The sequence below is a fragment of the Puntigrus tetrazona genome, chromosome 19, assembly GCF_018831695.1.
Source record: "Puntigrus tetrazona isolate hp1 chromosome 19, ASM1883169v1, whole genome shotgun sequence".
NCBI classification, from domain to species: domain Eukaryota; kingdom Metazoa; phylum Chordata; class Actinopteri; order Cypriniformes; family Cyprinidae; genus Puntigrus; species Puntigrus tetrazona.
The window spans coordinates 4,808,547-4,820,505 of NC_056717.1; the positions used below are offsets into that span (position 1 = coordinate 4,808,547).

An 11,959-nucleotide genomic window follows, 5' to 3' on the forward strand; every position below is an offset into this window, starting at 1 on the left:
TCGAATGCTGTGATTTAAGCGACGCGTGCTAGGTGTAGCATACTGAGGTTCGAAAGATTATTTATCCACTTTTTTGAAAGAAGTGAACCCTTTTTTTTAAGTAAGGATGCGTTGAACTGATCAGAAGTGACAGCAAAGACCTTTATAATAATAAGATTTCTATTTCTAATCAATGCTTTGGTTTTGAGCTTTTTGTTGATTTAAAGTAGCTTTGTGTTTCCACAAGAATATGAAGCAGCTCAATCGTTCACTGTGACAGCTGTATGTATTAAACATAAGAATGTCACAAATAAAAGTTTAGGCTTTAGAATGATTCATCATGAATAATCGCATCCAAAATAAATGTTTTTGTTTACATTTTATATATATATATATATATATATATATATATATATATATATATATATATATATACACACACACACACATATACAGTATATATTTTGGAAATATATATTTATTCCTAGAATTTATATTATAAATAAAAAGACATTTAAATATTTTTCCTAAATGTGTGTGTGCATTTATATACATGTAATAAATATACACAGTACACACATATGAAAAGAAAAACTTATTTTGGATTTGATTAAACTTTTGACAGCACTAATAAAAATAGATCCTTATAAAACTAACATTGTGTCCTTACAGACGGAAGAGATTGACTTTAAAAACATACATCTTTTATTGTCCCGCAGAGTGTGAGCTCTCTTTTCTTTCTCTCTTAGTGGCTAATTTTCACATGCTCTTGACTAACACTGATTACAAGCATCAAGGTCAATGCGTTTGCATCTTATTGTGGATTTGTGATATTTAATATTATTATTGTAATATTATTAATTACTGGTCGTCATCAAGTGCTGCATTCGCTCAAACTGATCACATTAGAAAAGATTTTTTTGATAACGTGACAAGATTTTTGGTAGGAAATTGCGCAAAAGTGTACTTTTAGAAAAAAGTGTTATATTAGTATTACGGAGATACAGATTATCTTGATATTTTGAAATAGTTTTTATTTTTGTATTTTCTGGTTTATTTTTATTTTTAGTTTAAATACTTTTATTGCATGCAATTAAAAAAAAAAATCATATTTTTTATACACTGTTATTTCAGTTTTGGTCAGTTTCATCAAGTGCTCTGTCCTACTTCCGCTATTTATCAAGCAAACATCCACCTGTTTGTTCAGCGTTAGGATCTGACACATGATCAGTGAACTTTACACTGAGATCTGGTGAAAAATACTAGCGAGTAAAACGCACTTCTCTGATCAGACACAGCACTTCTGCTTTGGGTTACAGACCTTTCCAAACATCATCTATTAGCTTTTCAAAAAAACATTTTTGTGCACGTATCAAAGCCCTGGTTTTATTTACAGTGTGCTGGACATATTTAAATGTGCGTGTTAGGTCAAATTGAATGCACACAAATACACACCTATAAAGACATTTAAAACAAGGATTTGTTTTATATTATTTTTCTCAGGCAGGACAGAAAAGCTGTCCAGTGTGTCCTCTAGTGGCCACTAACCTTTACTGCCTAAATGTGCATTATGTAACTACATGGACTATTAATAAGAGAGCAGCTGTCAAAAAATGTAAATTAATAATATTAGAAAAGTAAATGTAATTTATTAAAGTAGTATTTAAATCCTATCATTTTTAACTGACAATGTGCAAAAGGCTTCATTTCTATTTCATAATCAACTAATATACCTGAATCCCATCCTCCATTCTGCTCAAATGCCTTTGATTGCATTTGCATTTTTAGACAACATTAGTTATTACTAATGCAACTATGATAGGATGATTTTATACATTATTACGCGATTATGAGTATAATATGAGATAAATATAAACCATGAATGTCCATGACACCGCAATCCCTGATTAATCCCACAGATTGCAGGAAGTGTGAAAGCCAAGATCTCAGAGAGATTAATGAGCCCTGACGCGCGTGTGTGTGTGTGTGTGTGTGTGAGACACTCGAACCCTGTGTCCTTGTAGGTGTCAATCAGCAGGTGATCTGGTTACAAAGACATGCGAGAGCAGAGGGCCGTGGAAAGAGTTTTCCAGATCACTTACCGTGTGTTTGAGAGGGCATTGTGGGAATGGATTGATCATTGCTCACCTGTAAACAATGAGCATTCTTTAAAGTCTGGATCGGATCACCTGTAATTAAAGATTTCTACGCTTCAGTGCACTCTACGTCCCCCTCGATCAGTACCCCAAGAGCTATAGTAGTTCTCATTTTAGATTTATCTGATTTCTTTTAATACATGTTATAATTTCATCTAATACATGTTATATATCTAAAATAAAAAATAGCTATCTACCCAGTAACACATTGCATTGGAAAGATGTAACATTGTGGGAAAAATGATCTAGAATGTGACTGAAATATTTGGTCAGGATTATTATGTCGGGCCTGATCTTTTCCGCTGTGTTTCTCTAAAAGACGGGTATTCTCTTCTTCCTATAAGACTAAAAATACATCCTTATTTTTCAAAAATCCACCAAACGGTTGGATAGAGCCATCAGCCTGGAGAGAATTAACTAAAGCTGTTTTCTATGAACAAAAATGTACCTATATCTGAAAAATATTTGAACTGATTTCAATTGAACATTCTTAGCATGCTTTATAATGAACACGTGGAGTCCTTTGTTGTTGTTTTTGTCTTGTGCCATGTGCTCTGTGACCTACTTTCTGTTAATTATCTTAGCGTGTTCACCTGTGTCTAGTTAATTTAGTCATTTCCTGTGTGTATTTAAGTCCAGCGTGTTTGCATTCAGTTGGTCCGACTTTAGTTGGTCTTGAATGCGTGTGGATTTTGTTCTGCCTGCCTGTTTGAAACTATATTGTTATTTCTGTTAGTTTGTAGAAGATTAAAAGTTGAGCGCTTCTCAGTAGGGTTCGTCTGAAAGCAAGGCGTGCATTTATTAAATTTTTATTTAGTAATAAGATCACATTGAGAAGTTGTCATGGGCCATGAAATCATTTTATAGGCAACTTTAAAGTGCTTTTTGATCTGTCGGGAACAGAGCAAGGTCAAAGGTCATACACATCAACAATACAATCAAGGTAGAGCAGTCGTGAGAGATGATTCATACGCTGTATATGACGTTTAAGACCGTCTGCTTCCACGAAAGACGCTTTTTAGACAAAGATTAACATTTTGGCACCCAGATAATGACTCCTTTTGTAATCATCAGCTGCTTAAAATTCCAATCATCCACAAGTTATATTGTTAAACGCATGCCGCCATGAATATGAAAACTATCTGAAAGCAGTTCATAAGACACACAAATCAAAATGTCATATAAAGTCAGGAAAAAAAGGAACTTGTAGTACATATGAAGGTTTGGCAATCTGTAGTTTGGCCCCTCGATATCCTCTAGGAAGAGATTGAAGATGTCCTGAGAACCTTCAGAAGAGACTAAAAAATTAGGAAAACAAACAGAGCTCCACAGGCCCCTGTACAGACTTCAGTCTCTATTCTAGAAAATAAGAAAGCGTTTAGAGCTGAAGTCTGCCTGCTTTTAAACTATTATGTTCATCCATTCATCCATTTGATTTCATGTTTCATAAGATTGGTAATTATTAACGACTAATGCAATTAATTTAGCACATTACAGTAATCAAATTGAGATCTCACGCTAAATGAGGCGTAAGGTCAGAACAATAATTAAAAAACATTTAATGCCTTTAAAAATAGGCTTAATTTTGAATGCAAAACGCAATTTCGTCTTTACGTCTTCAGTGTTTTAGTGAAGTGCGACGTGAACGCATGTTTACGAGTGGTAGTGCACGACCTGGGCAGGTGCTGGAGGTCAGAGGTCACGTGCTCAGATAAGCAGGCACAGCTCCTCGTCGGTTAGCTGGTTGACCTCCATGATTTTATGGAGCTGCTCGACGTAACGCGCCTGGTCCTGGAGGAAGTGAGGAATCCGCACGTGCTCCATCAGAGCCAGACTCTTCAGGCGCTCCACGTCCTCGTACGACACCTGCACAACACACACACACACACACACACACGGGGCTGCATGATTTGGGTAAACAATGTAAAGGCAGTTTTCCTATCAAGCTTTTTTGACGTAAAACCGCAGGAGGCCCTTAAAGCTTCTCTTCTGTGCTTCTCATTACGAGTATGAGAAGATGGCTGGCTCACGTCTTGTTCCCAAATGCATGTTAAAACACTCAGAGATGGGCATCGTGTGGAGCTGCATTCCCTTTAATCTCGAATTCTGAGCTTCTCAAGTGTAAATGAACACAGCGCTGAATATTGTGATTTAGCTCTCCTTTCAATTAATCTTGCAGCAAATAAATCACGTTGAGATTGTCATTAGTACCTTTCCCAGAGCCATGAGCAGCTGGAAGTCAATCTTGTCTCTGTGTCTGAGGATCTTCAGGATGCCATCTAGATAAACCTGGTCCTTACTGAAACAACCTTAGTAAGAAAAATATTTAATTATTTGCATGCATAAACACAACGATAAACCTGTAAGCTGTAAGCATGACAAATACATGTCAACTAAGTAGACTGAATGATTATTATCTAATAACCCTTTATTGTGATGATCTCCCAACAGACATTATACTGACTGTAGGTAACTTCTCAAGAACATGCCAACTTATTCCAACCCTGACCCTACCAGTGTACTAATACTCTACCTAGACTCTGATAAAGGTTAGTTGACATGTAGGTAAAAAGCTCTGTACAAATAAAGCTGAACTGACTTCATGTGGGTTCATATAGGCCACCCCGCTCAGATACCTGGCAGCGCCGTGTCGGTCTGTCCCCGTTTGGCTCTGACGCAGTAGTCCCATCGCGTGTTGGGGTCATGCAGGAAGCGGCCCAGGTTGTGAAAGAGCTGTGAGAAGGACATGCGGCTGGCCTGGTAGACGGTGTAGTAGAGCAGGGCGGCGCGCCACAGAGTGGGGTCCTTGCGGAAGAGCACGCTGTGGATGCTGGCCAGGCCCTCCTCGGTGGGGTTGATGGGCCGCAGGCCGTGTTTCTTCCTGCCTCCGCTGCTGCCCCACGGCTGCTGACTGTTGTTGATGCCGCGGAAGTAGTGCGTACCTGTGTGACAGATGTAGAGATGTTATATTAAGTGTCCCTGATACCTGTGTATTTACACAGTAACTAGACGCTTATGTAGTATGTAACCACACACATTCACTGAGTGCTTATGTAACAGGAATTATATGACTATAATTTGTAAGAACAGTATTTATAAGAGTAATTGTAACAGCTTGATCCGGGGGTAATATGTAAAGTGTACTACTGTAACCGTGGTAACCCCTCAGGAACTGTCCACTTCATATAAACTGACCACAATTTATATGTAAAACTTAAAGCAGTCAGACAAACATCACAGCTCTAGATATTATTCATAATTTCTAGTTACCAAATTAATTAAAATGTTTAATCATATTTCTAATATATTATAAAATAATAATAATTTAGAGCATAACCTAACAAATTTTAAGTATAAGCCATATTAATAAAGATGCTTTGACCATTTAAAATACGTATAAAAATGTACATACATTATGCTTGAATTTTACAGAGAAGCTAAATTGATTTACAATTAAAAACTATTATCACATATACTTTTAACATTCCAAAATGTAATTTTATTATCAATTATAATCTTTTATGGAAATAATATAAACATACGTCTATACAGTGCAAACTGATATACTTTAAAATAATAGACTGAATGTGAAACACTGAACACTAACTGCAATTAAAATAAAAATTGCATATTAAATGGATTTTATATTCATTTGATATTACTTTCAATTTAATTATATCAATCACATGCCGGTTACAGTTATGATCAAACGCTACTTTCCATGTGCTTTAGTGTGTCAGGCAATGCATCAAAATAAGTGCAAACATAATAAACTGAAATATACTTTAAAGTAAAGCTTGTACTTTAAAAAAAAATGTACTTAAGTGTGTTAAGAAACTTATTCATGAAAGTGTCTCTCTTTAAGTGCACTTAAATATTATTTTATTTTATTATTACATGATCCGCAGGTATTTTTAACGTAGCTTCATTTCTTTTATTATTATATGATCAGCAAGTAGCTTTCTAGTGCATTAACAATTATCCACACTTCATTTTCATTTTCTTGAAGTGACTCACTTGTGACTATACTCAACATAAAAACAGTGCAAACAATTGCTAGGTCTCCAGCAGCCCGAGCGGACCAGCGTGGGAGTGTAATTACTGTGGTCCTGACGCTGAGCTCTGATACGCTCGGGGTGTAACAGGCCCTGACAGCAGGAACACAAGCTGTTGCGGATACGGACGGCTGGGTTTTCTGGGGTGACCGAGACACGACCCACAGCACTGAACACACGGGGGTGGAGCTAGTGGGTCATGAAAGACCGATCTAACACGTCTGGGACCGAACACACCGACTTCATGCCTCAGCATGCCCTCCAGCCATTGCTCTCTGGCAGTGGAGATGTTGATGGTGAGGGTGGGTCTGCCGTTCACCACAGTCATAGACGCTCTGGACAGGAGGTCATCAGTGAGATTAACCACAATCTGCAGAGAGAGAACATCAAAATCAGTGGTGGGAATAACGGAGTTATATGCGCCGTTACATATAATTGAATTTTTTTGACTTCTTTTAAATGCTCTATACTCTTATTGGAGTTTTTGAGATGGGTTGGTTGAATTAAAAGTGCAGTTTACAGACTGTGCATTTATATGCATCTCTAACGATCTCTCCGATACCTCTCCCATGCATCCTTCCTTCTCCATGTATTTTTTGACATGGTACCAGATGCGGCTCTTGGTGAGGAGGTTTCCTCCAGTAGCCTGTTCAAACCTCTCATAGGAGCCGTATTTCTGCAAGGCCAACTCCATGATCCGCACAGCCTGAGACGACAGTAGAGGAGACAACTTTTACAACACAGACATTCAGCAAAGCAAGGCCTCATGATGGCTTCATTGTTTTTGTTTACGCCAGTTTTTTTTTCTATAAAAAAAAAAACAACGTACCATTGCACTTCAGATTTTTGATTATGATGTAAATGTTTTACTTTACAACACTTTAATATCTGATGTTAAGAATGAATAATGTTTAGCCTTGGACTGGGTTTTGAGATTATGACTAGGGTAATGCTGATTTTTCCAATAAATGACATTTTTATTTTTTACATTTTGTTGGCTAAGTGAGTATGAATGAGTAAAGGTCCCTTATGTAGTATGACTGATATCTGGGGCTGCTTGTGCTTTGAGATAAAGCTGTGCAAGTGAAATATGCTTGCAGAACCATAACTGTATATAACGCTCAAATGTTATGTCATGTACAGACCTCAGTAAATAACTAGGCCACGGCTAGGCCTTTGGTGTTGTGTGGATTTATGAAAACAGATTTGGGACCCGTCAGGATATGCCTGAGGTTGATCCACAATGAGCTCGGCACTCTGAGATAATCAATATAATGCTCTGAAATGAATCCATTTATCCTTTGCTACAGCACACAAAGCTCTAATACAGCCACTATACCCCACATATACACATTAATCCATTAAATAGGACTTTCTGTGTTGTTTTTCTTGGCTTTGTAAAGTGCTCTGTGCTGGTCTGTCAGCGTTGGCTCTGTTAACAGCTAGCGAGAAAGGGAATTCGATTGATTTAATGAACTTTTCGAAGGGGTTTATTAGTCTGACTGTGTTGTTGGCAACACAAACAGTTGTAGCACATCGCTTTGAGCTGCTGAGCCTAAAAATGCAGCTATAAAGATAAAGCACCTGTTGCTAACTTAATCCACGTGGAACGTACAGAACTAAAGAATCACAGTGTATATTTCAGGAGCGATTCCTATTAATCTCACTTACAGGACGGTGACCTTTCAGCAGGGGTGCCAAACTCGGTTCCTGGATGGTCACGGCCCTGCAGAGTTTAGCTTCAACCTTAATTAAACACATCTGATCCCGCTAATCACGTTCATCTGGATTATTTGAAAACTACCTTGAGGGCAGATTTGCTGGGACCTCTGGCACACTCTAGCTCTTTAACAAAGTTCAGGCCAGGTCAGCTCTCACACAAACATGACCAAATCCCAGTGGTTTAACTACATTTCTCTGTAGCGTGGAGGTAGCTTTACTGTTTTCTGAATCACTTTTCAGTAGCGAAGCTCAAATTTTAATCAGGTAGCGCTGACAAAAGCTAATTTTTCCAAAGCTTTTCTGAACCTTGACTCAAATCAGAAATACAACCTCTAAAGATCACTGATCAAGGATCTGTAAGTGACGCCACCACCGTTAAACCTCTTAACGCCATTGGCGTTAAAAAAGCTCATTATTCCTGCCACCTCTCTTGTCAATAAAGTACACGGCATAGTTTGGAGCATCTTTGTTTGTCTGCAGTCTGAAGGTAAATAAAGAACTGTTGACTGAATAAGTACAGCGTTTTCCACTCACTTGGTCATTGGTCAGCTGTCAACTTCAACTCGAAAAAACGCTCTGAGCTGCAGAAAAAGACGCTGGCGGTGATGTTTTAAAAAGCGCTGGCAGCTTCAAAACAGACCTCAAGTGTGAACACAGCCTTAGTCTATCATTTGTTGCCAAATAGATAGTGCCAAGTGCCAAAAAAAAACAGAAAAAAGTTCTCACGTATCAAAGGAAACTATATTTATGATACTGATTTTCGTTGCCAAACTGGTTTGGAACGGTTGTTGAATACACAATTAACTTGAACTAGTATGCCTGTCTATCTGCCTGACCGACAGTTTCATTGACCAGTGAGAGAGCATTGGCTTTTTTTTATGCAATGCAGCATGCAATAAAATGAAAAACAAAATCATTAGACATGTTGACGCCGCATGCCGATTTGCATACTATCCGCCTAAACAGAGTAGCATAACTTCATATACTAAAGGTGTACAAACTATGATCATTTTGAGTATGCATAATTGCATGATTTTCAAACTAGCGTCACTCATAACCCTTTGCACAGTGGAACGGGAACATTTGATGGAGCTCATGTTCATCTGTAAACGGTGGCAAAGTATTAATGCATGTCTTTGGAAAATTTTAAGGAATCTATGCTAATGTGCAAACACAAGCATTGTGCGCCAAAGTCTGAATGCAATATGTCATGTGCTAAGTCGGAGGCGTGTATTGTTGAAGTGTAGTGTTATGACCGGATAACCTGAGTCAGTGTGAGAGTGTGGGCACTCACCTGTGTGAGGAAGCGGTCTGAAGCGACGCTGTGCTTGGCTAGTACTTGTGGAGGTAGAGGGTTGCTGTATTCAAACTGAGGATTGTATTTAAAGTCTGCTTTGAAAAACCTGGCCTTCTCTTTCTCTACATTACACGGCTTTATGGCAGCGAGGATGCAGAGCTTCTTGATTGAGTTCTCTACGTCGCGAGCAGCAGGAAGCACTCTGGACAGCTGCGGGAGTTTGGTGCCGGCCGTGCAGCTGTTTTTGGGCCTGGGGATCGGGCAGGGGGACAGCCGGATGGCACTGCCCAGCATGGTGATGCTGTTAGTTTGTTTGGAGCTGCTGCTGGAGAAACACGAGAACACCGACTGAGCGTGCCTGCTGTCTCTGCAACCGAAAGCCAGGCCGCTCATCGTTAGAGGTGCAAGGGTCGGCAGGGGTCTGCCGCGATGCCTTGCCGTGGAGACTCGTGTAGGGAACTTGTAGGAGGAGCGTTTGGGGTCCTGATCGTCTGACTCTTTCTGCAGCAGTGTGTTGTAGCTGCTGGTGGCCGTGTTAAACAGGTCCTTCAGAACGCCAGAGGACATGCGCTCCAGATGCAGCTGACTGGGGCTCACGGGCTTCTCCGTGGGGCTTAGGACACAACTCTTAGACATTTCCATCTCCGGCCAATGGAGCCGTTCTGGAACAAAAATGGAACGAGAACCACAATAATCTACTCAATGACCGAGGCTTGAACACACAGACATATTTCAGTGATTCTTCTTTAACATATTATACAAAAAAAGTAATATATACTTAAGGATGCACTACAGTAAATTGCTGTCTTGAAGCTGATTTGATTCAGGGCTTAGACATGTGTAGGTTAGAAAAAAACGGCTTGCTTCAAGTCTGAAACCAAAAAAAGGGTCGCTTCAAGTCAAGCCTGAGTCCAAAACCAGAAGAGGGCCATGTCCGAGTCAAATCCAAGATTATAAGAAGGTCACTTTAAGGCAAGTCAGGCCTGAGAGGGCTGATTCTGAGACTCTGAGATTCATTTATAACCATTGCGTACGCAGAAAACAAATTATAGAAATGAATAAATGTAAAAAAAAAATGATTTTAAGCTCTGTTTTCATGTCCATATACAGTACACATTTACATATTAAATATTCAACTCTCACTAATGGCAAAAAGCCGTGTGCATATTTCTGTGAGGACTCGGGTTGGAGATGCACACCGTGCAATCTTCACCTGACTGACTTCACCTGAACTGTCCTGAAAGTATCGAAATATATTAGGATGTGATAACAGAGAGCACCAGGTGGAATTTCAAGTAAAGGAAATACGGCTGGTCTTAAACTTGAGACCAGCCCAGTCATTGTCGATTCAGTGCTGCGTCCCCATTTCCCCGGAAACAAAATCTCCTTCGCCCACTTAACCTTGAATCCAACAAAAGACGAGAAACGCTGTAAGCAGCTCTTTCACTGTCTGGTGAGTTGACTTCACAGACCAGGCTAATCCTATTAGGAATCACAACAAACAATATTCCCCATTCAGCATGACAGGTACGGCTTTGACAATCATTCAGTGAGGCTTTCGTAATCCCACTCTCTTCCACGTATATCACTTGGGATAAAGCATCTGCTAAATGTATGCACTGTAATGCATGTCTTACATCACCTCGGGAGGATCGAATAAGGATGCATATACCGTATCAGTGTTAGCTCATGTGGAGCACACGCTGGCAGCACTGGTCCACGTGCCTGTGAGAAATGATCCCAGGCTTTATCACAGAGGACATCTCTGACAGGTGCACTGATGCAGAAGGACCTCAGCCTCAGCATTGAAGAAACACGCACTGTCTGTGTTAAAATCCGAGGGGTAGAAACACCAAAACACCCATTCGACACGAAAGAAAGTGAACTTATTCTACTTTCTGGAGCCACTTTATAATTAAGTAGAGTCGCGGGAGCCCAACGCATGAAATCAAATCTCTGCGATTATTTCTAAGAATCTCCGCTTCGGTTTTGTGAAAAAGGGCATTATGCATTATGTTGTAAGACGCTGACAGACTCACCTGTAACTTCGATGGATTCAAGCATCATCGCGCTCGTGCCGCGCAGCCTCAACTTCTCGCCAGTGTTTATAGAAATGAACGAAGCGCACGAACGACGCGACTAATACTCGGTAATGCGGTTATAATATCTCGCACGCGTCCGGCGCAGGGCAGCTCGCCTCGTTTCTCAAATCTCCGCTCGCAGGATCCGCTCCGAGCGCTCAATCTCTTCTGTCTAGAGTCCGAAGCGTTGCCATGGTGCGCTGTCAACGTCACCTAAACAAAACGTCAGTTCCGTTTCGAAGCGGCTTCGAGTCGAGAAACAGTTTATTCAGCCGGCTTGAAAATACATCGTACAGTACTGATATTTCAGCGCGTTTCGCTTACTTTACTATTAAACAGTCCTGGTATTAAGTATTCGTTATTCTGGATTAGGTGGGCTAATCATTTCCCAAAAATTGTAATTAGATCAAAACTACATTTAAAAACTCTTTTTGTGATTACGTTATTCATTCAGCAGCGTTATTCATAACAGCATAATTCGGTATACTATTTTGCCATTTGGGAGGCTTTTATCTTTCAAACACATTAAACTGCACATTTTTTGACCGTTTTTCACCTAATATATTTAGACTATTTGAAGTAAAAACAAACGTAATAATCAAGAATCACATTTGCATATCCACTTTGGTTAATGGTCACATGCAGGTACACGAATAGGGTTGAATTTTT

At 39.6% G+C, this 11,959-nt stretch overlaps 1 protein-coding gene across 2 annotated transcripts; it reads right to left on the minus strand.

The window, feature by feature from the left end:
- Positions 1 to 567: 567 nt before the first annotated feature.
- LOC122323359 (uncharacterized protein KIAA0895-like) lies at positions 568 to 11,481 on the minus strand. 2 transcript variants are annotated; one of them, XM_043217137.1, is made up of 8 exons: positions 11,249 to 11,481; positions 9,207 to 9,871; positions 6,753 to 6,896; positions 6,428 to 6,560; positions 4,772 to 5,077; positions 4,347 to 4,444; positions 3,810 to 4,001; positions 568 to 3,421 (listed from the first exon to the last, which is right to left on the minus strand). In XM_043217137.1, exons 1-7 carry the CDS (start codon positions 11,274 to 11,276, stop codon positions 3,843 to 3,845), a joined length of 1,533 nt encoding a protein of 510 aa, XP_043073072.1. In that variant the 5' UTR covers positions 11,277 to 11,481; the 3' UTR covers positions 568 to 3,421; positions 3,810 to 3,842. The 2 variants fall into 2 exon arrangements, with proteins under 2 accessions (XP_043073072.1, XP_043073073.1); XM_043217138.1 differs by having other exon boundaries at positions 568 to 4,001; positions 11,249 to 11,345.
- Between the last annotated feature and the right edge of the window lie 478 nt (positions 11,482 to 11,959).